Genomic DNA, 25944 nt, shown 5'->3' with positions numbered 1-25944 from the left:
TGAACTGAACTGTTCAACTAGTGGCAAAAACGCCAGAATCACAGACAGGAATAGGCAATATCACAAAACAAAAGTTTTTAAAAAATCCTAGAAGAAACCACACGGAACGGAATGCAGGCACGCATAACGGAGGGGGTGGGCTGAATCAGTCCGTGACCACTTGACTTGTTTATATCTGGTCATTTTCATCACATGGATTTCATTTTGCTAGGACTCCCGAAGACGCAGACAAAGACTAATGGCCTCCCAGCTGCCGTGTTCCCACGTCTGCGGTTTTCCTATGATATAAACAAAAGATTCTGGAGGTATGGTCTCTGTTAGTACTTGCGAGTGGGGGTCTGGGGAGAGATGGGTGGCGGGGGCAGGTTTGAGGGAAATCCGCCGAATGAACTGACAGTTCATATAAGCAACACCTGCAGCGTTAAACCCCCTACAACCGTTATTTTCACCGACACACACACAAAAACCACTCTCGCTTGGGTCAATGTAAAAATTCTTTCACCAGCTGCATTCCAGTCTAAAGTGTGTGGCCGTGCAGGGGAGGTGGCAGCTGGAACAGATCATATTCAGGATGTGGGGAGCGGTTGCCGGCAGCGAGGGGATAGTCAGAGGCCCCCAAACGCATCTTCAGCGTCACGTGCCCTGCAGAAAAGGCGTGCGCCTCAGTTTGCCCGCTCTGAGTGTGCTGCTTGTGCACAGTCAGGGGCTGGCAATACACACCCGCATCTGACTGGGGAAAGGATCAGCCTTTTGAACGGAAACTCTGTGACATCAGCTACTCGGGACTCCGCAACCAACTTCATAAAACCCCGAAGCTTAAGTTCTGGTTTTAGCCCTACTTTTGTCAAATATTTACAACCTCCTACAAAACCAAATTCAGACCAAATGTCTGCTTACACAACCTTGTGACACGGCCACTCCTGACAAGAAGGAAGAGGACTAATGTTTACTGGCACCACGCCAGTCACTCCGACCTCACAACTCTGGGAGGCGGTGCCCACGCCGCACTTGGCGATGGGGTAACACGGCCCAGGGAGGCGGTAGTTTGCTCAGCGTGCCCAAAGGAAAGGGACAAGAGCGGGGTCCGCCTGACTCCAAGGCCAGCGTTCTTTCCACCGGACGCTGCTACTGGCCAGAAAGTCCCAGAGGACGTTCGTTCTCCAGAATGTGTAAGAATGCTACAAGAGTCTATGACTTCAGAATAGGCAGTGGCAAACTTTTTCCGTCAAGGGCCAGACGGCTAATATTTTAGGCTTTGAGAGCCATCTGGTCTGAGCCACAGTGACTTAATTCTGCCCACACAGCACAAGAGCAGCCATAGGTAAGCGAATGAGCAAGGCTGTGATCCAATAAAACTTTACCTGGGAGTGGGCCCGATCTGGCTCACCAGCTGTAGTCTGCCAACCCCTGCGCTAGGAGGGTCGACGAGTGGGCAGCTTCATGTTAGTTGGCTTAGACATCAAATGCCTAATTCCAACGTAATCAACAGGCTTGGAAGCATGTGGTCCACGCACTTAAGGAATTTACATTCTTTGAGGAAGAAAAGACAAAGGCACATAAAAGCCAAAGAGCAACACGAGGCCACACGTGGCAAGTGCTAGGGGAGGGGGCTGGGGACTGAAGGCCGAACGACAGGCTACCACGCTATCAGAAAAGCCACAACCTGATCAAATAACCCTGCACTGACACCAAAGCTCAGAAAAAGTCAGACAAACTTCTCAGGAGGCAGGAATGAAGATGAGCTGGAAGTGACTGCTATAGACACAACGAAAATGCCCATTCTGGGGAGGCCACTCATGGGGTTCCTGGCACGTTCAGATGCCAATCAGACAACCTTGCGTTTAGACTTCAAAAACACACCCTCTCCTCAACTCATTCTCAAAGGACAAGCAAGTGACTTCAGGTGCAAGACCGCAAACTCCTGGAGGGCCACCAACTCTCCTCCCAGCTGATGCTTTAAGGAAGCACTGCAAAGCCCGAAGGAGCGACAGGGGAGGCCGGGAGAAAGCAGCGGGGTCGCTCTTAACTATTTAGGAAGAAGCACTTCCTAAAGCCTTACCTTGCTCATGGCCGTCAGGGCGGGGTCGCAGGCAGCATCCAGATCCTGAACCAGCAGCTGAATGCTGCTGGAGATGACTCTGCAAATCACACGCATCATCATGGTCAGAACTTACCAAGTGACTTTTCAAACAGCCGACACAGCCCCTTCCAGATGTTTCAGGCACTGGTGCAAAAGTTAGGTTAACTGTGAGTTTCATTTCAAAAGGGAAGAATGACAAGGAGGAGTGTTTTGGCTCCTTCTTGCTGTATGACTTGGGCCCACTCGGGCTATGCCCCCACTCGGGCAGGACACAAGATTCCATGGCTCATCTTTCCTAACTGTTGCGCCCCAGAATCCCTCTTCACTGCCCCCTCCAAAGGTTCCTGCTGGCCCAAAATGTTAAAACCAGATCTTGGGAAGAAGAAAAAAAAGTTGAGACAAAGAGAAGAAATGATGGAAGAAGAAAATTTGAATTTTTCCTCAAATGGCAGATATGAAAGCGGAAGCTGGGCCCACCCCCCATCTCACTTAAGGACCACGAGGTGCTGCCAGGTAGCACCGGGCAACAACTGCTTCGAGAAGGCTCTACAGTCTGAACTCCTTGGACAGACACCCTCTCACCCTAAATACAGCCCCCCGTTAACATGGCTAAAATCAGGCTGCCCAGACTTTAGACCCTAAAACACTAGAGGTGGGGGCTGGCCCCCTGTGGATTTAAAGGGGCTGACAGGAGGCCCTGGACCTGACCTTCCTGCAGGGAAGGCCAAGGCGGGGATGTCTTCTCTCTTGTTGTTCTAGAAGGGGCCACAATTAGTGTAAAGCTAAACATGACTGCATCTGAGGAGGCGGACTGAAGGGCAGCCGCACCAACTTCTCAGGCTCCTTAGTGGCTAGTGGAGAAAAGAATCTTGATCCTGAAGGCCCTAGAACCTCCTCAGGTTCTGCAGTGACCGAAGCCAACAGCCTCAGACGCCCTGCTACCGAGCGGTGAGGGCAGGGCGGGCCTCGAGCAGACGTGCGCAAGTACATACGTGCTAAACGTGTCCATTTCTCCACTCAGGTTGATTCGTTCAATCAGACTGACGTTGACTTTCTCCTTGAGCTTTTCTTCGAGCTGTCAGAAAACGAGAGAGAACATCACGCTTCATGACTCTCGGCAAGAACCCGTAATGAGAATACTTAACACTCACTGAGCTTGCTGATGCGGGTACAATTCCAGGCCCTTTTCATGCATGGACTCATTTAATTCGCACAGCCCTTCAAGGAAGATTCTATCATTATTCCCATTTTATAGATGAGAAAGTGGAGCAGTATGACCTAGCCAGGACAGTGAGGGGCAGGGCCAGGAATCAAACTTCCTCCAGAACCCGTGCCCTCTGGCCCCACGCCGTACATGGTCCTCATGACACACGGACAATTTGATTCATTCATTCAATTTTAGAAAGACCTGCCTTTTTAGGCTACTCCCGGCCTGGCGAACTGCAGGCTCACCCACCAACACGGGAGCCTCCGGTGGTGGCAAGGGACCGTCAAATCAGGTGAAGCATCCCCAGAGTGCCGGGATGGGCCACCCACCGCATCAAGGTGCGGGGGATTTGGTATCACAGTCTGCCTTCAGCCGCCTACAGCCAAGCCTACAGCCAAGCGGGAGGAACGCTGGCCACGCTCCCAGCCGCCAGGAGGGAGGAAAATACAACTGACCAGGAACTGCCAGCGTCTCCCCATCCTGGGGACTGCTTCGCCTATAGCACCCCCAAACCTGTGTATTACACAGACGCAAAGAATAACGAATGTTTTGTCTTAAAATTTAAAAATGCCTCTTAGGAGTGGGAAAATGAATGTAACCTTGGGGGAAGGCAATTTAGTTAAAAAGCAAACATGGAAATATACACAGCCTTTCAGCCAGCCGTTTCAGCATCGAGGAAGCCATTTCGGTGAGTAATGAGAACGAGGTAGAAAGAGGCGCAGCGCTCCCGGCAGCCTCCACGCACTCAGCCGGGGCTGCTCTGGGCCGGGCTCCGGGGTAGCGTCGAGTCAGTGAACAAAACCAGCTGAGAGCCTCTTCTCATAACGCTCACATTCTGGTGTTTCTGTTAGTGAAAACCTGCAAACAACCTACGCGTTTATCAGGGACGAGGAAACCAATCAAGGTGTGGGCTCTTTGGCTTTTTTTTTTTTAATCTTTCTAGGGCCACACCCGAGGCATGCGGAGGTTCCTAGGCTAGGGCTCTAATTGCAGCTGTAGCTGCCAGCCTACACCACAGCCACAGCAAATTTGGGATCCAAGCCGTGTCTGCGACCTACACCTCAGCTCACGTCAACGCTGGATCCTTAACCCACTGAACAAAGCCAGGGATCGAACCTGCAACCTCATGGTTCCTAGTCAGGATTCATTAACTGAGCCATGAGGGGAACTCCTGGGCTTTTCGGCTTAACTCTTCAGCGGCTTCTTTCTGTTACACTGAGAACAATCATCCAACCTCAGCACGAGGACATGGGCCCGGTCCGGCTCTCGGCTGCATCGGCCTTCCTCCCTCATCTGCTTGGCTTCAGTTACGCCAACCTCTTAAGGTTCTGGAGCACAGCTCGGCCTTTGCCCCTTCAGGGCCTTCACGCTCCCTGCTCACCCCTCCTGCCTCCCAGCCCTTCCAGGCTCCTCCCTTGCTGGCCTCGGGTCAGGTCTCTGCTGCCACACCACCTCCTCAGGGGGGCCCTCGGGGAGCACCTGCCCTCAGCAGGCAACTCCCTAACTAGCACCGCAACACCTGCTTCCTCCCTGGCACTTCCCACAAACCTGAGTTTCCAGCTTGCCTTATCATCTGGCTCCTCTCTTGGTTCTAAGGTCCATGACAGTAAGAAACCTGCCTGCTTTGTTTACCACTGTGAAGTAGCATCAAACACACTGCCTGGTGCCTAATAAGTGCTTCATAAAATCTCCCGAACGGAGAAGCAGTGCATGGTGCATCTTCCGAAAGGGTAAAGTGTCAAAGTGTATCCTTCATGAGCCAACACTGACATATTAATGGCTTTGTTTCTTAAGAGGACTGTTTTTCAGGTCTTCGTTGCTTGAAGTCTTAAGTCTCTGGTTTCTCTCTGCATTTCTTTTTTTTGTTATTGTTGTTGCTATTTCTTGGGCCACTCCCACGGCATATGGAGGTTCCCAGGCTAGGGGTCCAATCGGAGCTGTAGCCACCGGCCTACGCCAGAGCCACAGCAACGCGGGATCCGAGCCGCATCTGCAACCTACACCACAGCTCACGGCAACGCCAGATCCTTAACCCACTGAGCAAGGGCAGGGACCGAACCCGCAACCTCATGGTTCCTAGTCGGATTCGTTAACCACTGCGCCACGACGGGAATTCCTCTCTCTACATTTCTATTTGCACACACGACCTCACCCCTGGAGATTTTTCCCTCAGGAAACTAGCAGATTCTCTCATAGTTTGATCTTACTGACTGCATCCACGAGGTTCGAATTAGCATGTTCCTTTGTCCCTCGTATTTCCTGGAAATGATAGATGTAGAAGCTTGATCGTATTTTAGTTTTGGTGGTTGTTTTTTTAAGAAAACCCCTTCCTGCTGGTGCTGTGTACTTCCATCAGGAGATACATAATGTTTGGCGCTTTCTCTCTTTTTTTGGTTTCTAGGGCTGCACCTGTGGCAGATGGAAGTTCCCAGGCTAGGAGTCGAATGGGAGCTGTGGCTGCTGGCCTACACCACAGCCACAGCAATGCAGGTTCTGAGCTGCATCCATGACTTATACCATAGCTCAAGGCAACACCGGACCCTTAACCCACTGAGTGAGGCCAGGGATAAAACCCACATCCTCATGGACACTAGTCAGGTTTGTAACCCGCTGAGGCACAATGGGAAATCTTTTTTTAAAATTAAAATTGAAATTTACTTTATGGCCACATTTGCAGCATATAGAGTTCCCGGGCCAGGGATTGAATCCGAGCCTCAGTTGGGACCTACACAGCAACTTTTCAATGCCAGATTCTTTAACCAACTGTGCTGGGCTGGGGATCGAACCCACAACTCCGCTGCAACCCAAGCCGTTGCATCAGTTTCTTAACTCACTGTGCCATGGCGGGAACGCTGTGGTTGTCTCTCTTTGGGTAATGTCAGCAGCCGCTGAAAGTCAATGCCCAGATCTATTATCCCATTAAGAGGTATATATAAAGAAATGATATTCAAATTCTATCTTTTCTTTTTCATTAACTGGCTGAACATCCGCTATAAAGATACACCTTCCACTGTCAGTGATCTGGTTATCCCGAGTACAAGTCAGACAGGAAAGGCAGGATAAGAACTTCCCTTATGTTCTAGTATCCAAGTCACACCCGTGCTTTCTTAGTATCTTCCAAGGCAATAAGTGAATTTTAAAATTTCACGATAACCAAATGGACTTAAATATTTTTGATGCTTCCAATCCACTGTAGCTAGTATCTCTCTGCTATTTCTATTTCATCTTTGACCAGTAGAGTTCATTCAGGTTGGCTCCTGTGACCTCTTTCCTGGGGCTGCTGTAGCAAATGACTACAAGGCTGGGTGGCTTAAAACAGGCGTACTCTCTCACAGTTCTGAAGGCCACAAGTCCAAAGTCAGGGGGCTGGCAGGGTTGGTTCCTTCAGGGGGCTCTCAGGGAGAACTCTCCTATGTCAGCCTTCTAGCTTCTGGCGGGTGCTGGTGCTTCTTGGTGTTCCTTGGCTTATCGACGCACTACTCCAGGCTCCACCTCCACCTTCACATGGCCATCCTCCTGTATCTCTGGGTATTAAAGCTCCCTGTCCCACGCACCTGCATGTTCATTGCAGCACTATTCACAATAGCCAGGACATGGAAACAACCCAAATGTCCATCAACAGATGATTGGATTAGGAAGATGTGGTATATATACACAATGGAATACTACTCAGCCATAAAAAGGAATGACATAATGCCATTTGCAGCAACATGGATGGAACTAGAGAATCTCATATTGAGTGGAATGAGCCAGAAAGACAAAGACAAATACCATATGATATCACTTATAACTGGAATCTAATATCCAGCACAAATGAACATCTCCTCAGAAAAGAAAATCATGGACTTGGAGAAAAGACTTGTGGCTGCCTGATGGGAGGGGGAGGGAGTGGGAGGGATCGGGAGCTTGGGCTTATCAGACACAACTTAGAACAGATTTACAAGGAGATCCTGCTGAGTAGCATTGAGAACTTTGTCTAGATACTCATGTTGCAACAGAACAAAGGGTGGGGGAAAAATGTAATTGTAATGTATACATGTAAGGATAATTTGATCCCCTTGCTGTACAGTGGGAAAAGAAAAAAAAAAAAGAAAAAAATTGCATATAGAATAATAATAAAAAAAAAAGCAACTCCCTGTCCTTTTAAGGACATTGGTCATTGGATCTAGGGCTCACCCTAAGCCAAGATGATCTCATTTGAGATCTGCACTTAATCACATCTTCAAAGACCCTATTTCCAAATAAGGTCATGTTTAAGGCCCTGGGGGTTATGACTTGGACATGTCTTTTGGTGTGATAAAGTCCATTACAGCTCCTGAGTCCTTCTGAAGCGACTCTCATAGTCTTTGATGTTTTCTTATTTTTCGTATGACATGACATTCCAGGTTCATCTTGTACCTTTTTCCCCAGACCTGGAATTAGTCATTTCTCTGGGAATCTTTGGTTCCTTTCAGTGGAAAATGGTATTGAGAGATCACAATATATGTGCCAAGAATGTAGTTACTTTTATAATCAGTAAAAATAATGTTCACTAAATAACAAAAAACTGGAGTTCCCGTCGTGGCGCAGTGGTTAATGAATCTGACGAGGAACCATGAGGTTGCGGGTTCGGTCCCTGCCCTTGCTCAGTGGGTTAAGGATCTGGCGTTGCCGTGAGCTGTGGTGTAGGTTGCAGACGCGGCTCGGATCCCATGTTGCTGTGGCTCTGGCGTAGGCCGGGGGCTACAGCTCCGATTCGACCCCTAGCCTGGGAACCTCCATATGCCGCGGGAGCGGCCCAAGAAATGGCAAAAAAAGACAAAAAAACCCCAAACAAACAAAAAAACTGGCCACATCTATCATGACGCATCAAAATGATCTCTGATCAACTAATACTTCTACAACTTCTAAGAATCTGCTCTAGAAAAAGAATGCAAAATACATTAGATGTTCTCTATAAGATTACTCATAAAAGCAAAACCTTGAAACAGCATAGACAACTATCAGGGATACTGTAAACTGATTTGTATAGTTGATCACTCTATGGTTTATTATATAAGCGTAACAAGGATGGCAAGAAAGACATGATAGCAATAGGAGAAATGCTAATATTGTGATGTTAAAAATAAGAAAAAGGGAGGTCCCGTCGTGGCGCAGAGGAAACGAATCCAGCTACGATCCACAAGGTTGCAGGGTCGATCCCTGACCTTGCTCAGTGGGTTAAGGATCCCGCGCTGCCATGAGCTGTGGTGTAGGTTGCATACTTGGCTCGGATCCCGCGCTGCCGTGGCTGTGGCATAGGCTGGAAGCTGTAGATCCGATTAGACCCTTAGCCTGGGAACCTCCATGTGCTGCAGATGTGGCCCTAAAAGGCAAAAAAAAAAAAAAAAAGAAAAGAAAAAAGGAGTTCCTGCTGTGGCTCAGTGGGTTAAGAATCCGACTGCAGTGACTCAGGTTGCTGTGGAGGCATAGGTTAGATCCCTGACCCAGGAACTTCCATATGCTGCAGGTGTGGCCATAAGACAAACAACAACAAAAACCACAAAAGCAGTAACAATGAAAAGAGGAGTTCCCATTCTGGTTCAGTGGGTTAAGGGCCCAAAGTTGTTTCTGTAAAGATACAAGTTCGATCCATGGCCTGTGGGTTAAGGATTCAGTGTTGCAGCAAGCTGCAGGAAAGGTCACAGAAATGGCTCAGATCTGGTGTTGCCTTGGCTGTGGCGTAGGCCTCAGCTGCAGCCCTGATTCGACCCCTAGGCTGGGAACTTCCATTGCCATACGTGCAGCAGTAAAAAAGAAAACCAACAAAAATATATGAATATGAATTAAGTTTATAGCATATGAAACCATGTTCATGAAAAAAGACTGAAAGAAAATGTTTCAGGGAGTTCCCATTGTGGCTTGGCAATAATGAACCCGACTCAGATCCACGAGGATACGGGTTCACTCAGTGGGTTAAGGATCTGGTGTTGCCGTGAGTGGTGGTGTAGGTCACAGACATGGCTCAGATCCTGTGTTGCTGTTGCTGAGGTGTAAACTGGCAACTAAAGCTCCAATTTGAACCCTAGCCTGGGAACTTCCATATACTTTGCGTGCTGTCCTAAAAAATAAAGAAAAGAAAAAGCTCCAAATTGCTAATATAATTATTTGAGGGTGATGAAATTAAGTCATTCATTTTATACGGTTTTTTTGGGGGGGGGGGGCATGGCTATTTTACTTTCAAAATACTCTATTTATTTGTGTGTGTTTTTCCCCTTCTGCGCATACACAAAGTGAAGCAGTGTTTCTGCATCGAGGCCTCCTGGAACCCCTGCCTTTGAGGTCCTCGCAGATGAGGACCTCCCGCCCTGGAAGCACTGGAACCACATGGCTTGCTATCTTGGGCTCCAAGGCCAAACCTTTACAAGCCATTCCCTCTGTGACTCCGTGGGACCATGTCCCCAAGCAGAGCACATACTGCCCCTGCCTCTGGGTGGTGAAACCTCGCCTGTGAAGTTTTAGGGGGACCCCTTCTTCTTTGGCCTCCTGTATGCCTGCTCTGGCTCGCAGGTGCTCTCGGCTGTACTGTCTGAACTGTAAGCCACGGCTGCCGTCCTCCGATGCAGACGTGTATAAATAACAAACCCCCAAAGGAGGAAGGACAGAACCTTCCCCAGGGATTGTCTTTCTCTCGGCCTTAGATGCATTCCAGACCGAATGTGGAAAGGAATCCTGTGGCTCAGGCAGAATGGAGAATTCTTCTGGGTCTTCCTCCTGCTAATGGGAGCTCCAGCAGAGCAATCACCCTTTCCTGCTTCCCAGTTCCTGAACGTCAGCAGCCAAACAATGGCTGTGTGTCCCGGCAGACTGCGAACGCTGTGTAAATTTCAAGAGACACAGTAAAGCCCAAAGGATGTTCACTGAGCCTGGTAACACGACTGAGAATGGAATCACTGGTTGGGACTCATCTCCCCCAAGGCTTAGGCCGAGTCCCACCCTGTGTGTTACTGCTTCTCTCAGGCGGGAGAGGGTGCTACTGACCCATTTTCAAGAGGCCATGTGTCTCGCCCTTGATAACACAGCCCCGGGGAGGAGGCCAGTCTTGCTTTCTCACCGGCCTCCTTCTGTGAGATGACTGCCCGACGCCAGGCTTTTCCTGTGGGAGGCCTGCTGCTCTGCCGGAGGTGGGATGTGGCCTCATGAGGGCCCAGACTCGTCCCCACAGGGCGACGCGGCCCGGAGGATGGTTTGGGGAAAAGGAGGCGGTGGCGAGGGCGGCCGGCGGCTCACCTGCTGGGTGGTGGCCAGGCAGTACTCGGCGGTGCTCAGGATGCTGCAGATGAGGCAGAGCTCCTCGAGCGTGAACTTGGCCACTTCCGAGCCCTCCTTCTCCTTGAGGAGGCTGCTGATGGTCAGCCCGCCGCTGCTGCTTGTGGTTCTGAGGAAAAGGAACAGGAACTACTCAGGCCGGGACTTAATTTGCTTCCTGAACGGGGAACCGCACAGCGTGAGACAAAGAAAAGGGGGAAGGGAAGGCTGGAGGTGGCCCAAAAAAGCCCACACACAATGAGTCCCCTTCCTGGTGACCTTACCTTGACCATCATCTGTTTAAATTCTCTGACCATCAGGAATAGGAAGAGGCGATCTCTATTTTTTATTTTTTTGTCTTTTGTTTTTTAAGGGCCATCCCCGAGGCACATGGAGGTTCCCAGGCTAGGGATCGAATTGGAGCTGTAGCTGCTGGCCTACGCCACAGCCACAGCAACGCCAGATCTGAGCTGTGCTGGCGGCCTACACCACAGCTCACGGCAACGCTGGATCCTAAACCCACTGAGCGAGGCCAGGGATCGAACCCACATCCTTATGGATACTGGTCAGATTCGTTTCTGCTGAACCACGACAGGAACTCCACACGAGGCGACCTCACTGTGAGCCAGTTACCAGTCGCATTAACCGTGATGGCTCTGGGGCCCACAGAGCAGGCTGCCCAGCCGCCTCTCTGCTTGGCTGGGAATTTCCTGATCTGTTCAGCTCACTCAGGATCATCTGCAGCACAAAGGCTGCCTCCCCAACTGTTTCTCACAGTTGAGAAAACGCTGCCTGGGAATTTGTCTTCGTGCTTGGGGGCGGGGGGGGGGGGGGGGGGGGGGCGGTTCACAAGGGAATGTTAACACATGGTTCCTGTCCAAAGGCCGGCTTTGCCTCAAGAAGCCAAAGAGCATCTCATCCCTTCCTACTGATCTAATCACATTCACAAAATAGAGATGCAGGTTTTTTAAATGCAGTTATAAAATTTCAACTGTGAGATTCCATTTTTTTAGGAACCAGAATTCAAGGCCATTCACCTTAAAAATTAAAGAAAAAAATTTCCCTAAAAACAAAACAACACAGAAAAACCTCTTAAACTTCCCAGTCTTACTGGTAAACAAAGATTAGGGAGAAAAAAATCTTAATATCTGGCACTTATAAGGGAGAGGACAATGGCACTCTCTTCCACTGTGGGTTAGGAGTGTTAAATTGCACAACCTTCTCGGAGGTATATCTCAGGAGCTTAAAGCATGTTCAGATGACGTGAGCCAGTAGTTCGAGGATGCTCTTTTGAGTGTTATTTAAAATACCAAAATAGGAGTTCCCGTCGTGGCACAGTGGTTAACGAATCCGACCAGGAACCATGAGGTTGCGGGTTCGATCCCTGGCCTCGCTCAGCGGGTTAAGGATCCGGCATTGCCGTGAGCTGTGGTGTAGGTTGCAGACGCGGCTCAGATCCCGAATTGCTGTGGCTCTGGTGTCGGCCACCAGCAGCAGCTCCGATTCGACCCCTAGCCTGGGAACCTTCATATGCTGCGGGAGTGGCCCTAGAAAAGGCAAAAAGACAAGAAAAAAAAAAAAAGAAAAAAACCAAAACAGGCAGTTCCTGCTGCGGGGCAATGGGACTGGCGCCATATCTACAGCACCAGGAGGAAGGTTTGATCCCTGGCCTGGTGCAGTGGGTTAAAGTATCCAGCATTGCCAAGGCTGCAGCGTAGGTCACAACTGTGCCTTGGATCTGATCCTTGGCCCAGGAACTCCACATGCTGCAGGGCAGTCAAAAAAAAAAAGAGTATTACAAAAACACATTCTAAAATTCCAAATAAAACTTCAGCAAGCCAAATTCTAAAAGAAATGCTAAATAAAACATTAAAAAAAAATACCCAAATAGTGAATCCAGTGTCAATTAAGAGAACGAACAATAAGTATCTCAGAAGTGGAGTTCCTGTCGTGGCGCAGAGCAAACGAATCCAACTAGGAAGCATGAGGTTATGGGTTCGATCCCTGGCCCCGCTCAGTGGGTTAAGAATCCGGTGTTGCCATGAGCTGTGGTGTAGGTCACAGACGCGGCTCAGATTTGGTGTTGCCGTGGCTCTGGTGTAGGCCGGCGGCTACAGCTCTGAATGGACCCCTAGCCAAGAAACCTCTATATGCTGAGAGGGTGGTGCTAAAAAGACGACAAAAAAAAAAAAAAGAATCTCAGAAGTTAGCTGAGGTTCGTCTGTACGTTGGGACATCTTGGGATCATAATGAATATTTTTATTTTATTGTGCTGACTGTTCTCTGCTCTTCTTTCTCTTCCTATCACTTTCTCTATCTCTTTGGAGACCAAGCTCTGCAGACTTATCACTCAGGCTCCCAGGCCCACTGCCTCCTGTTGGTTGGAGCCAACAGCAGATGCTGCAGGAAGTAGGAGAGGTTGGTAGGGGAGAGAGAAGTCTGAGGAATAACTAGCCCTCCTGCTCCCTCTGCTTCAGTGTGTGGTCCTGGCAGTGACCGTGGCCCCCTATGACTATAGGTTCTGGGGGGAAGCCCTTTGTCCACAGCCCCAGCTCTCCAGTGAGTTTTAAAGTAGTAACAATTACTGGCTAGTGTTGGGGAGATTCAGAATCCTGTTGGTTCCTTCCCCCTGCACCCGCCCCCCCCCATTTCTGTGAACAATGGTTTTAGTTACAAAGTCCCAGCTGAGTACCATTTGTTTCCTGCTGTGACACTAAGACACAGGGGAAAATGCTCACAGCACGATGTTAAATGAAAGCAGCAGGTACAAAGCTAAAAGCAGTAGCGTCCCAATCCTGTTAAAACGAATAAACAAAAGCACACAATCACACACATTACAGAACTAAAGAAAGAACAAAAAAACGTGCACCGAAAAGTCAGACTTGTTTTCTCTGCGTGGTGATCTCTGTCTTTGAGCTTTTCTGTATCTTCTAAACTAGTATTATCTTGAAAATCAGGATGAAAGTTATGAACAATGTTTAAATAATGTTTATCATATTCAAAAAACTTCTCATTTGTGACACTTTCGTTACTTCAAGTCTCTTACAGAGTGTAGGGATTTTATTTTTCTTTCCTCTCCATCACGTAAAGTTCCTATATATGACACATTTTAGTGACAATGACAGAAACTAATTCCAGAACTGCTGAATTTAGCTAGGAGAAGGATTCCTAATCGTAAAAATTACTGAATTCTGAAGCATTACTTTGGTCATATTTTATTACAATAGAAACAATTTCTAAAACTCTATTCCAAAGATCCATTTATTTCAAGTAATAAGCAAAAGAACAGTATTTTAATGCCCCAGGGTAATGCAGTGAAGTCACTCTAATCAGGAGCTGTGCCACACAAGCACTGCCCCCAGAATCCCACATCTTTAAACATTAGCCTCTATCCAGGACAGCAAGACACACACACCCTAGCAGAGACTGTGCAGACAGAGGGAAAAGCAGACAGAGGGAAAAGCAGATTCATGCCTCTCCCTGGCGTGTCATCCCAGGGCACGCGGGCACTGGATGGGGCCCCAATGAAACTGCCCTCGATGTTCAAAAGCCATTTCTCCCTACCCCCCCCCCCCCCCCCCCCCCCCCGGCCAAGTACCTATTATCACTGACTCCCTGAAACCCAAATACATGTACAGTGGGACTGACTCCCTTGCATCCACTGCGGTGGGATGGGACCTGGGCTGGCAGCCGGCACAGGCATTTCCTGATCTGCCGTGTGGAATCCCATCCGAGAGGAAACAAGCCCAGGCCCTGGGGAGCTCCTAAGGGTATTTTCCTCCGATACTCTCAGCGGTTCAGTAAACAACCTCAGGGTGGATTTCTCTAAAGATTTCCATATTTAGGTATATTTAGAATCTTCCTGTACCACAGCCCAGGAAGAAGAGGACTCACTTGGGCAGGTTGCCAGAGAGGATTTTCCAGGCGTATTCTTGGAGGTACTTCTGGAAAATGGTGGTCAGGGCGATCATGGGCTCCCCGGTGCTGAGCTGCGAGCACTGCACCATGCACTTCTTGTAGTAGACGAAGAGGTCGGCGCAGCTGGGGAGCACGGCGCCCCCCTCATCCATGCTGGGCTTAGGGGGCCCCTGGGCCTTGAAATCGGCCACGAACCGATCTATCAGTTCACCAAGGTTTCTAGGAGGAAGAAAACATGAAGTGTTGGCTTACTGCGAGCAAGACACAGCAGATGCGCCTGCCTGCGGGAGGGAACCACCCTCCTGCTTTCACCTTTAACATCAGACCCATTTCAGAAGGTCGAAGACAGAGACCACACGACTCCACTTAGACGTGGAATCTAGACAAGAGTACAAATGAACCCATTTACAAGACGGAACAGACCCCCAGGTATCGAAAACAAACTCACGGTTACCAAAGGGCAAGAATGGGGAGACTGAAGTAAGAGTATGGGTTAAGAGAGGCACCCTACTGTCTATAAAAGAGAAAAGCACCGAGGATTTACTGTAGAGCACAGGAACGGTGTTCCATGTCTTGTAATAACCTGTAATGAAAAACATATGCATGTATATATGTAGGTGTGTATATTATATGCATGCGTGTGTATGTATGTATGTTTGTGTGTGTGTATATACACACCACTTTGCTGTATACCTGAAACCATCCCGATACTGTACATCAACTATATCTCAATAGAAAAATAAAAAATTAAAAACATTAAAAAAGTTGGACCCATTTTTATCAATATCTTCATTAACTACCACTACCACTCTTACAATAACGGCAGCAATAAAATCTGGCATTTGTGCGCTCCTTTATACTTTTCTTTCTTTTTCTTTTTTTTTTTTTTTGTCTTTTGTCTTTTTAGGGCCGCACCCACGGCACATGGAGGTTCCCAGGCTAGGGGTCTCCTGGAGCTGTAGCCACCAGCCTACACCACACCCACAGCAACACCAGATGTGAGCCGTGTCTTCGACCTACACCACAGCTCATGGCAATGCCGGATCCTTAACCCACTGAGCAAGGCCAGGGATCAGACCTGCAACCTCACGGTTCCTAGTCGGATTCGTTTCCGGTGTGCCATGATGGGAACTTCTGCTTTATACTTTTCAAGGCATTTCATGACCACATGTGACTCCACGCCCCTGGGAGAAAGATCAGGGGTTATTGGACCCTCTAAGAGATGAAAAAATTAAGTAAGGCCTAGAAAGTTTGTCACACAATTTAGTGTCACACACCATCTCCCCTTCCCACAAATGAAAACCCTAATTAATGACAGGGATCATTTTCTGAACCCTTACAGTGTAGCAGGCACTGTGCCGCTCTTTACAAGCATCTTTTCATTGAACTTCACTGAATCTTCATAATAACCTTACAAAGTAGGTACTGATACCACCCTCCTTTTCCAAAATCGAGGTGCAGAAAAGCTAAGGACTTTGTCCAAAATCATTTAGCCAGAGAGTGGGAGAGCCAGGATTAAAAACGAAGCAGCCTGGCTCTCGACCTCATGCTTTTAACCACGCTTCTCTACTACCTCCTCAAACACAGAAAGGCTATGGTATCAGCAAACATTTAACTACCACTAACCCAAATGTACCCAGCAGACAGATACCTAAACAAAGAGAAACTGTAAAGGAATATTCTAATGCTTTCTTTTTCCTCTAATGCACCTTCTTCTTACAACTTCCAGAATCAAAGTTGTAAGAAATCTTGGGAGGAGAGAGGTCCAAGCAGCTCCAGGCTTGCCCGAGGTCACGGTGGGGATGATGTTTGCAATTTTCTCCCATTTCCCATTCAAACATCGCCGAATCTGCCTCCTCACACTAAGTCATCACTAGTTACAATCCGGCAGGGCTGTATTAATTGGTCCCTGCAGAGCTCTGCTGTATGAAAAATGGGGGGGGGGGCACCCCACCCCTCTTGATATTGTGCATCTTTTCAGCTTGCTGTCTAAGGCTGTCGCGGAATCCAGCTGTGCTTTTAAAACGTATTTATATAACAGCCAGGAAGAAACAGACAAGAACCACGCAGAGTATCAATTAGCAGGAATAAGGAAAACTGCCATTTTACTCGAGCTTTTGTTACTAAAAAGTTTTAGACATTCAGCTCTAGCCATTCTGGCCTCAAAAAACTTCAGGCCTAGGCCATAGACCAGTTCATTGTGATGGTGCTGCCATCAGCAAGCAGAGAAGCAACTTGGTAGCTGACCTTGGAAAGTTTCAGAGGGTAACTCACACCCTCTTCTTGCCTCCCCTTCCTTTAATCTCCCACTTCTCCGCAGTCCCCCCAGCCCAGCCCCAGGCAGACCCCACAGCTGCCCCTCAGCTCCATCTCCGTCTGTGCGTCTCCCGGCCCCCCTGCCGCCACCCCCCCACCTCTCCACTCTCCCTTCCGGCTCAGCTCCCCCTCACGCCCATCCTCTACCTCATCTTCAACTTCTGTCCTCCTACCACACTCGTGCTCGTTTGTTTGTCTGAACACCTTCCTATGCAGTGTAAGGACATCAAAGGGTCAGGAAACGTGCTGACCGTCTCCCATCCTGGGCCCGCGGCAGGCAGTGCGCCTCACTGGCAGCTGTCCTTTTCGCGGATCTGGCTCATTTCAGAAGCCTTTCTGAGACAACACTGTAGCCAATCATGTCGTAGAAGCTGAAGTGGGTACGAATGGTGAAGGCTGTTGCTCTATAGTGGTAGACTCTTGCCTGTGTCATGTGTGTTATTCTAAGAGTCTGAGAGTATGGATAATGTCTGTGCTACTTCTGCCCCCCCTTGGCCCCCCTTCATGCTTAGGTATGAAGCTAGTCTCTCAATTATGTTGGTATCTAATACATACTTAGTGGATCAACAATCACATTTTGTTCCTAAGGGCTGAAAAGGAAGGTGGGAGAGGGTGGGGCTGGTGCACTGGGGAGGGGGAGGGGAGGGGCTGGTGCACTGAAGGAGAGGGCATAACAGAAGGTGGAGTCTTCCTATGACAGATTCTAATGTCTGGATTTAGAGGACCAACCAAAACAGGAGCCAGAGCTCTGAAGCATTTTTTCTTTACCCATTCATCTAATTCCCCTAGATGCTCAAGTCAGGATACCTCCTCACCTGTCTGCGATTTCCGAGCCAACGTGATGAGTAAGGCTGTAAGTTATGATCACAGAACACAGAGAAAATGTCTACTTTAAAAAAAAACCTCTAAAGGTCTTTCAGATTTTGCAAAATGTCTACTGGGTGACTTTCGACATTGTTCTTTGGTGTGGATGAGAAATAAAGCAATCAGCGTAACCCAGCCCACCCTTCCAGCGTCCTCTCTTCAGCAGCAGGCTTCTATGCCATATGAGACATTAGAAAATTAGTAGTCAAATGGTTTCACAGGATAGAAGAGGGAGAGTTACTCAGATGGGAATGGGCGAAGTTCATGAGTTTGCAGAGAGGCTCCAATCCAATCCCGTCTGAATGGAGCACTCAGTATGTGCAAGGCTCTGTGGGCTCTAAGCATAAGACAACAATGAAGTCCACCGAAAAAGCTATTGTTTCTTCTAGGCGCCAAATACCATCCTGAGTTTTGGCAAGATCTCACAGGACGGACCACAGGAGACGGGGACGTGGGGCAGGCTGGCCTGCTGAACGGAAGGGCTCCTGTAATTAGGGGGGCTGGGACCTTCAGGCTTGTGAGCTTTACAGCTCAAGGTGGGAATAAACCGCTAAGGTGGCCGTACAGACAATATGAATAATTTGTTTGTGGCAAGGGCGGTAACAGAGGAGATTAGAGAGAAAACTTCACAGCAGATGCAGGTCGAGTCAGAAGTGAGTACAGAAGACAGTGTGAGGGCGAGAGGGTGGGAGACGGCGAGGGGCTGGCCGAGGGAGAGGACACAGGTGGGGAAAGTCTAGCCTGTGAGTGCTGGATACACCCCTCTGCATTCCCACGGCAAACCATTCATACTTTTATCCCGCCACGCTGTGCTTCACCATTTTTTTTGGTCAGTCTCTCGCACTAGGGCTATAAACCAGGCACAGTACTGGGTAAATACAATCGCACTTAATCCTCACACCAGCCCTGAGTAGAGGCATCAGGATCCCATTTTATAAATGAAGAAACTGAAGCTGAGAAAAATAGTATGACTTGCCTCAGATCACAGAATTTATCGGAGCTGGAATTTGACCTGGGGACTGTCTGACTCCAAAGCCAGGCTCTAAGCTTTGATCTCAGAATCTACACGGCCACACAGCCACACAGATGCGATGATCATCGCTGGGACTCACTTTCTCTCCAGCTTAAAGAGACATGTCAGGGATGCGGATGTGTCTCTACCCTCGTCCCTGTAGCTTGAGCTTTTTCCGGCACTGCAGAAACATTTGGGGGCCCTTGGGAAATACTGCTGGGAGTTCCACAGATAGAGAGAAAGACCCAGGAATAAAGACTCCTGCAGAGCACAGGCAGCAGAGGGAAAGATGAAAACACCAAGAGAAGAAAAACCACACCGCAGACCAAGCTTATGTCTGGACGACCCAGGCTGTTTCTTCCGGCGGGCCCGCGGCTGGCATTCATGGAAATGGTATTCTAATGGGAAAGGAAAGCAGTGATGGCTCTGGGAGAGGAAGACGGTGGTCAGAAAAAGCAGGCAAGGAGGTGAGCATGGGCCAAGTGGCTTAAGATCCCCAGGAAGCTAGAGGCTCGTTAATCCAAGGGCACTCAAACTACTGTGCACCCTTCCCTCGGTGCAGCCGGTGGGGCTGGGGAGCCAAGCTCTGGCTTGAGCACCACTGGGAGATGCGTTCCACTCAGGTAAACAGGGCAAATGAGACACCGCATGGAGGAGGCTGGGAACCAAGTTTCTCACCGCTGCAGAAGGTAGTTCAGATATGGGAATGGGGAGGCTCAAATAAACCCTGTGGGGTTAGGTCAGAACTCGAGGTACTGACGTAAACTCACAGGTTTTTAATATACAAATAGGTATAAAAGTAGATACGTATACATAAATGTACATGTATTTCTTAGTTCCCTTAGCTCAGAGGACCAAGAAGCACGACACCCAAGCAGTAAAAAACATACCTGATGCCCAGAACTTAGTTTCTAAGTATCATTTCTCACCAAAGGAACAAGGGATCCTGGAAAAGTGAATGACTCCAGGGCTGGGGCAGGAAAGTACAAGATGAGCCTGGTATATTTTGTTGTGCCAGAAAGAAAGTCCTCTAAAAATGCCCGGGGCATACAAAAAGAATGGAAAACTGGCTGGAAGGGGCCAGATCAGGGACCATTTGAGCATTAAAACAAACAAGGATGGACCCTGGAAGAGAAAAAGGACATTAGTGGAACAGTGGCAAAATCCGAGTAAGGTCTGGAGTTGAGTGAATGGTACTGTACCAACGTTAACTAGATGACGTTGAGACCCGTCCTATGCTTATGTGAGAGGTGACCTCGAGGGGACCATGGGCCAGGGAATATGGGAGATCTACACTATTTCTGAAAAATTTCTGTAGGTCTAAATTTATTCCAATGTAGAGTTAAAAAAAAAAAAAAAAGGACACTAAAGGCTATAACCCACCGAATAAAACAGGAATCCCCCAGTTCATGCTGATGCAGAGAAATCGGGAGGAGAAAGCTGTTCCTTAGAATAAATGTAGAAGAAATGTTGGAATGAGAAAAATAATTATTTGGCAACTATCTTAGTAATAATGATTGAGACAAATGTCATCAGTGGATGGTGAAATAAATAAGTGAAAGATAAGAAAAAAGGTTATTTACACAGTTTCAAAGTTAAATAATGAACACCTATTCATTACTTGTTAATAAGTAGAGAAACCTGGCTGATCCAATCTCAGCCCAGTAGTAACAAGTTGTGGGACACAGGGACCCTGTGTGTGTCTCCTGAAACGAGAGGAACAGAGCACCACTTCAGATGAAGCATTCAGCATGAGCCAACATGTATAGGCCCAGACAGGGGGACCTTCCCCAAAGTAACTGGCCTGCACTCCTCAAACAATTTCAACGTCATGAAAGAGAAAGAAATACGTTATTTCGGGAGTTCCCGTCGTGGTGCAGTGGAAATGAATCCGACTAGGAACCATGAGGTTGTGGGTTTGATCCCTGGCCTCGCTCAGTGGGTTAAGGACCCAGCATTGACGTGAGCTGTGGTGTAGGTCGCAGACAGGGCTCGGATCTGGTATTGTTGCTGTGGCTGTGGTGCAGGTCAGCAGCTGTAGCTCCGATTTGACCCCTAGCCTGGGAATCTCCATATGCTGCGGGTGAGGAGGAGGAGGAGAAGACGAAGACGATGAAGACGACGACGACGACGAAGAAAGAAATATGTTATTTCTCTTGGTTGAACCAGAGAGACATAACAAATAAATGTAATCTGTGATCCTATAATTGATTTGGGATCTAGAGAAAACAGGATCAGGACAACTGGGGAAAGAGAATGGGGTCTGTGGGTTTCATGGAAGTGCTGCATCACTGCCAGCTTCCTGAACCTGATGGCTGTATTCCGGCTGTGCAGGTTGTGCCCTTATTTATAGGAAACAGACACTGAAACGTTATTAAGGAGAAGTGGGGTGTCTTGTCTGCAATCTGAGAATTCGAATCTCTCAGGAAAAAATATGTATGTGCAGAAATACACAAGTGTGTGTGAGTGTGTGTGTGTGTGTGTGTGTGTGTGTGTGTGTGTGTGTGGTGGGAGATACAGCTGGTAACAGGAATCTGGGTGAAGGATATGCAGGAGCTTGCTGTACAATTTTTGTAACTCTTCTGAAAGTTTGAAATTAACTAAAGATAAACAATAAGCAACATGAGTTAACAGAGAGACTCTAGGCTTGACGCAGCTAGAAGGGTGAAGGGCCCTGTTTCCACAAAAGCTACTTATTATAGGGACTCAGAAGAGGCAGAAAAGGAGTCACTAAGTTCTCAGACTGAGAAAGTCACTGAATGGAGTGAAGACAGTGCCTATGGAGAGAACTCCCTTCTGCAAGAGTCAGCCAAGGCACACGGCCACATCCCCAGAGGAGAGCAAACCCCACCGCTTCCTCCTTGGGCTGAACACGGAGAAAACGGCACAAAGCACAGGAGGGCGGCTGGGCCCCACCGGCTAGAGGGTGGCTTCAGGACACCCCTGTCCTCCTGCAGCTGCTGGGCTGGGGGCTGGGGCAGGTGGGAGGCAGGGCCAGATGAGAGGGAGGACCCCAGGCCAGGCTGACACAGAGCTGGCAGCACCCATCAGGCCACCCAACTGCCTGAGAGTCCAGAACAAGATCCCAGGAAGGGCAGGGCTGGGCAGGCACGGTTCCCCAGCACTCTTGACTTGTGCCAAGTGCCAACGTGTCATCTCATTTCAGCCTCATCGCTAATCCCGTGAGGGGGGCGTCATTCACTGGGCTGCAGAGGGGACAGAGCCAACTCGGAAGGTTAAGCAGGGAGCTCGAGGGCGCCGGCCAGGGAGGGCAGAGCTCGGACTCCAGTCCAGGTCTGCCTGGCACCCGGGCCGTTGCTCTCTCCACTGCCCCTGCTGGGTCCCGGGCAGCCGGGAGGAGCTGGTGGAAGGTCTAAGATCTTCCCCCCCCCGGCAGCTTTCTGAATCAGAGCTACAACAAGAGCGGTAATTTGCACAAAACCAGTCCCCACCAGAGTTCCTCCCCAGGGCTAGGATTCCCCGACGCGAGGGAGGAAGAGCTTCTGCACTCAAAACAGCGTGTGGGTTTATGTGGGGGTTTTCTGGCAAAAGGGTGTGTGGCTCTCACCGGGTTCTCAGAGGGATCTATGACTCAAAAAGAGTGAATAACCCACTGCTTTAGGCATTATTCCGTCGGATGCTCTCCTTTACCAGATGAGGAAATTGGATTTCTTCAACTATTTTCTACTTCAGGCTTGTGCTGCTTATTCTGGAGCGACAACAGCACAACCTACGCACTTCTCCCGCGAGAAGCTTCCGCTCCTTCCCCAGCGCTGTGGAAACATCCCGGTGAGGCCAGACGGCAGCAGGAGGGGCCAGCACTTCATTTTTCACGGAGAAACGGAGAGTCCCTAAGGCAGGCAGGGCTGGCTCTTTGCCCAAGGTATCATGAACAACGAGCCTGCTTTATATGAACCAAGGCCATGTGAAAAGAGCAGATCCCAGAATTATACCAGATAATTCAGAAAAATGACTTTTCAGACTGGATAGGTTTGGGGAAAGCACATGGTTATTGCAGACATGCAACTATAAACCCTGGACCCAATACTTCTAAGCCTTTTTAAAAAAGAATTTGGACTGATAAGAAGGGGCTTTGTCCAAAATTGGTCATACAGGAGGGTTGCTCAAGACCTGTTCATCTCATTGGCAGGTAACTCCTCCTTTTTCCTGCCTGGTGGGGTGTCTCATTAACATCCTGACAGGAAACTTTTCTGTTTTTGATTTTGTCTGTAGGGCCGGTATATGGAGGTTCCCAGGCTAGGGGCTGAATCGGAGCTGCAGCTGCAGCTGCTGGCCTGCATCACAGCCACAGCAACGCCAGATCCGAGCCGCGTCTATGATGTACACCACAGCCCATGGCAACGCTGGATCCCGACCCACTCAGCGAAGCCAGGGATCAAACCTGCATCCTCACAGATACTAGTTGGATTCATTTTTGTTGTACCACAACAGGAACTCCAGAAAACTTTTGAATGCAGAAGACAAGTTGCTTTCAAATGACTAAATGGCAATAGTAGCTACTGCCCCTCTGTGTGTCTGCAGGCGCGAGCCCAGTGAGCAGAGAGCAGGAGGAAAACTGAGGCTTTACAAGGCAATAAATGCCAAGGCCACTTTTGGGGGAGCGGGTTGTGGTGGTGAGGAGGTTGTTTTGTTAACATAGAAGCTCTTTTACAAAGGTAATTTTCTGGGGTTTTAGCAGGAAGCATTTTGTAATCAGGGAAGAAGAGAGGAGAAGCAATCTATAAAATCAAACAGGTGAATGACAATAATGCCTTGCATAATGTACAAATATCTACTTGAAATGTTCTCTTCATCTTATGGTTTACATCTGAAACATACTTAGAAGCAAGAATTTGCTAAAATGAAAGAAGCATTTTTTAATTTTTTTTGGTCTTTTTGTCATTTCTAGGGCCGCTCCCACAGCATATGGAGGTTCCCAGGCTAGGGGTCTAATCGGAGCTGAAGCCGCCAGCCTACACCAGAGCCACAGCAGCTCGGGATCCGAGCCGTGTCTGCAACCTACACCACAGCTCATGGCAATGGCGGATCCTTAACCCACTGAGCAAGGCCAGGGATCGAACCTGCAACCTCATGCTTCCTAGTCGGATTTGTTAACCACTGAGCCACGACGGGAACTCTGAAAGAAGCAATTTTTTAAAAATTAAAAAAAAATCAGAACTGGACATCGGCACCTAGTGCTTTCCCAGAGAACTCTCAGGAACTTTCTCACAGTGGCCCAGGGTGTGAGCCACTGTCTGGGCCTCCTAAGCGTGTTCTTTCAGCTTCAAGGCCTCCTCTCAGGGCCCAGACCAGCCTGTCTCCAGGCAGTGTGGCCTGTTCCAGGAATCTGGCCTTTCCCAAATCTGCCTTCCAGCGTGGAAGGCGCCCCCGCCACGGTTGCTCTGGCTGGAGACATAGATTTGGGGGTGAGGAGGGGGATCCCCACCCTTTGTGTGAACAGTGGCCACTGGAACAGGAACCTGCTCTCTGGCTGTGAGGAAACTTGGCTGCAGTGGGCTGCCGTGGAAACATTTTCTGGAGCCTCCTTATTTGTAAAAATGCACATATTTTACGATATTTTACGACAATCATCCGTAAAAGAAAGTAAGGACCCATCAGTCCAAATTGACAAAAACAAACAAGTGGGGGAGAAAAGGCAGCTCTTCCTTAGAGAAGAACTCCAGTGAGTAAATGCAGAAAAAATGGCAGAAACAGACCATCGGCATTTGGCCAACACAGCAGCAGTAATTGTTTGCGGCGGGATCGTCAAGGGACGCGAGACAGAGTGCGGGCAGAGTGAGATGAGGCGTGGGATGGTTACACAGTCTCAAGGGAGCCCCCCGTCAGGCCACTGACTAATGACTGACAAAGCGAAGAGAGTGGCTTCATGGGGAGAAGCTGGCGCCTCAGCAAGTGAGCAAGGTGGACTCAGCAGCAATGAGACAGACCCACCTCTTGGGAGGTGCCTCCTGACATCATGTACTGGGCACTGGGAAGGCCACAGTGTCGCCGCTGTGGTGTTCCTGCCCCAAATGTGTAATCTGGATTTAATCAAGAGGAAACACTGCAAACACATTGCGGGCTTAGGTCAAACACTCTTTTTTTAAAAGTGTCAGGGTTACGAAAGACAAAGAAAAGCCTGAGGAGTCATTCGCGCTTACAGGAGACTAAAGAGACCTGACAACTAAATGCATGATGGGATCTGGACCAGAGAAAGGACATTTGTGGGAGAATGTTATCTTCCTGATTCTGACAACCACAGTGATGCAAACTGTGACTGTTCTTTGGGCTAAGGGTCTAGGAAAACTTTTTTTTAATAACTTTCTGGTAAATTTAAATGATTTGAAAATGCAAAGTCAAACAAATTACACTTGCGAACATACACATTAGCGGATGAGGCTGGCTCTGTGCACCGGCCAGCGGCCTGCCCCTGAGAGGCTGGGTGTGCTGCCGGACAGAGAGGGAGGAGGCTCAGCGCCCACTTGGGAAGCAGGTGCTGAGATCTGTTTGGAATCTTGAAAGAGTCAAACTCAGGCTTCGGACATTTATAGACACAATACATGATAACATTCAAAAGACAGGAGAATATCCTAACAGGTTTCCAGGGAGGGTCAAGGGTGTGCCAAGTCCTCCTTCAACCTCTAGAAGGAGCTGTGCCCTCTCTAGAAGGGCCCCTGGGAGACCCCCACCCTGACCAGAGCATCGAGAAATGCAGGAGAAAGAAGCAAAAGGTTCAGCACTCACTTGTCCTGGGACTCAATATACACGTAGAGATGAGGCTCAAAACACTTGGAAACAATGCCGTGAAATGGATTGTCTGGGGCTTTAGGCTTCTTTGGCTGTAAAGGGAAAAGAAAAAAAAAAAGAAAAGAAGAAAAGGAAAAAGAAACCCTATACTTGAGCCATCTTTGCAAATTTCCAAGCAGTTTCAAAGAAAACATCCCCTCCAAGTTCGCTCCTAACTTAGAAATAAGCACTCAGTGTTGGTGGACTGAGACCACGTCCTGTGTCGTGACGCCAGTTTGTGAACAATACGCCAGCTCTGCTGGGATCATTTTCATGTTCTGTGCCGTGAAAGAGTTACTGCTACTTTGATAACACATGTGCTTTCAATTTGGGGGCGCCTCATCTCTGACTGATGTTTTAAAAAGGTAAACCCTAGCTAATAACAGCACCTCATAGCTGGGCGGTACTTCGGAATGGACAGCGCTGGCTCACATCGTTCCACTTTGACGGCCTCCGTTTACTGCCTGTGACCACGGGCCAAGCGCTTTGATACAA

At 48.7% G+C, this 25944-nt stretch overlaps 1 protein-coding gene across 1 annotated transcript in view; it reads right to left on the bottom strand.

Annotated features, from left to right (window-relative positions):
* VPS53 (VPS53 subunit of GARP complex) overlaps window positions 1–25944 on the bottom strand; it is a 147577-nt gene that overhangs the window by 39087 nt on the left and 82546 nt on the right. Inside the window, exons 13-17 of the mRNA XM_047758333.1 lie at window positions 25408–25502; window positions 14448–14690; window positions 10536–10683; window positions 3073–3155; window positions 2060–2138 (exon numbers count right to left, since the gene is read on the bottom strand). Coding sequence (XP_047614289.1) covers window positions 2060–2138; window positions 3073–3155; window positions 10536–10683; window positions 14448–14690; window positions 25408–25502 — 648 coding nt within the window. The remainder of the gene's footprint in view (window positions 1–2059; window positions 2139–3072; window positions 3156–10535; window positions 10684–14447; window positions 14691–25407; window positions 25503–25944) is intronic.

Source organism: Phacochoerus africanus, chromosome 14, assembly GCF_016906955.1.
Source record: "Phacochoerus africanus isolate WHEZ1 chromosome 14, ROS_Pafr_v1, whole genome shotgun sequence".
Lineage (NCBI taxonomy): Eukaryota > Metazoa > Chordata > Mammalia > Artiodactyla > Suidae > Phacochoerus > Phacochoerus africanus.
Note: the sequence above shows the minus strand (reverse complement) of the source record. Positions and strands in the feature narration are given on the sequence as shown.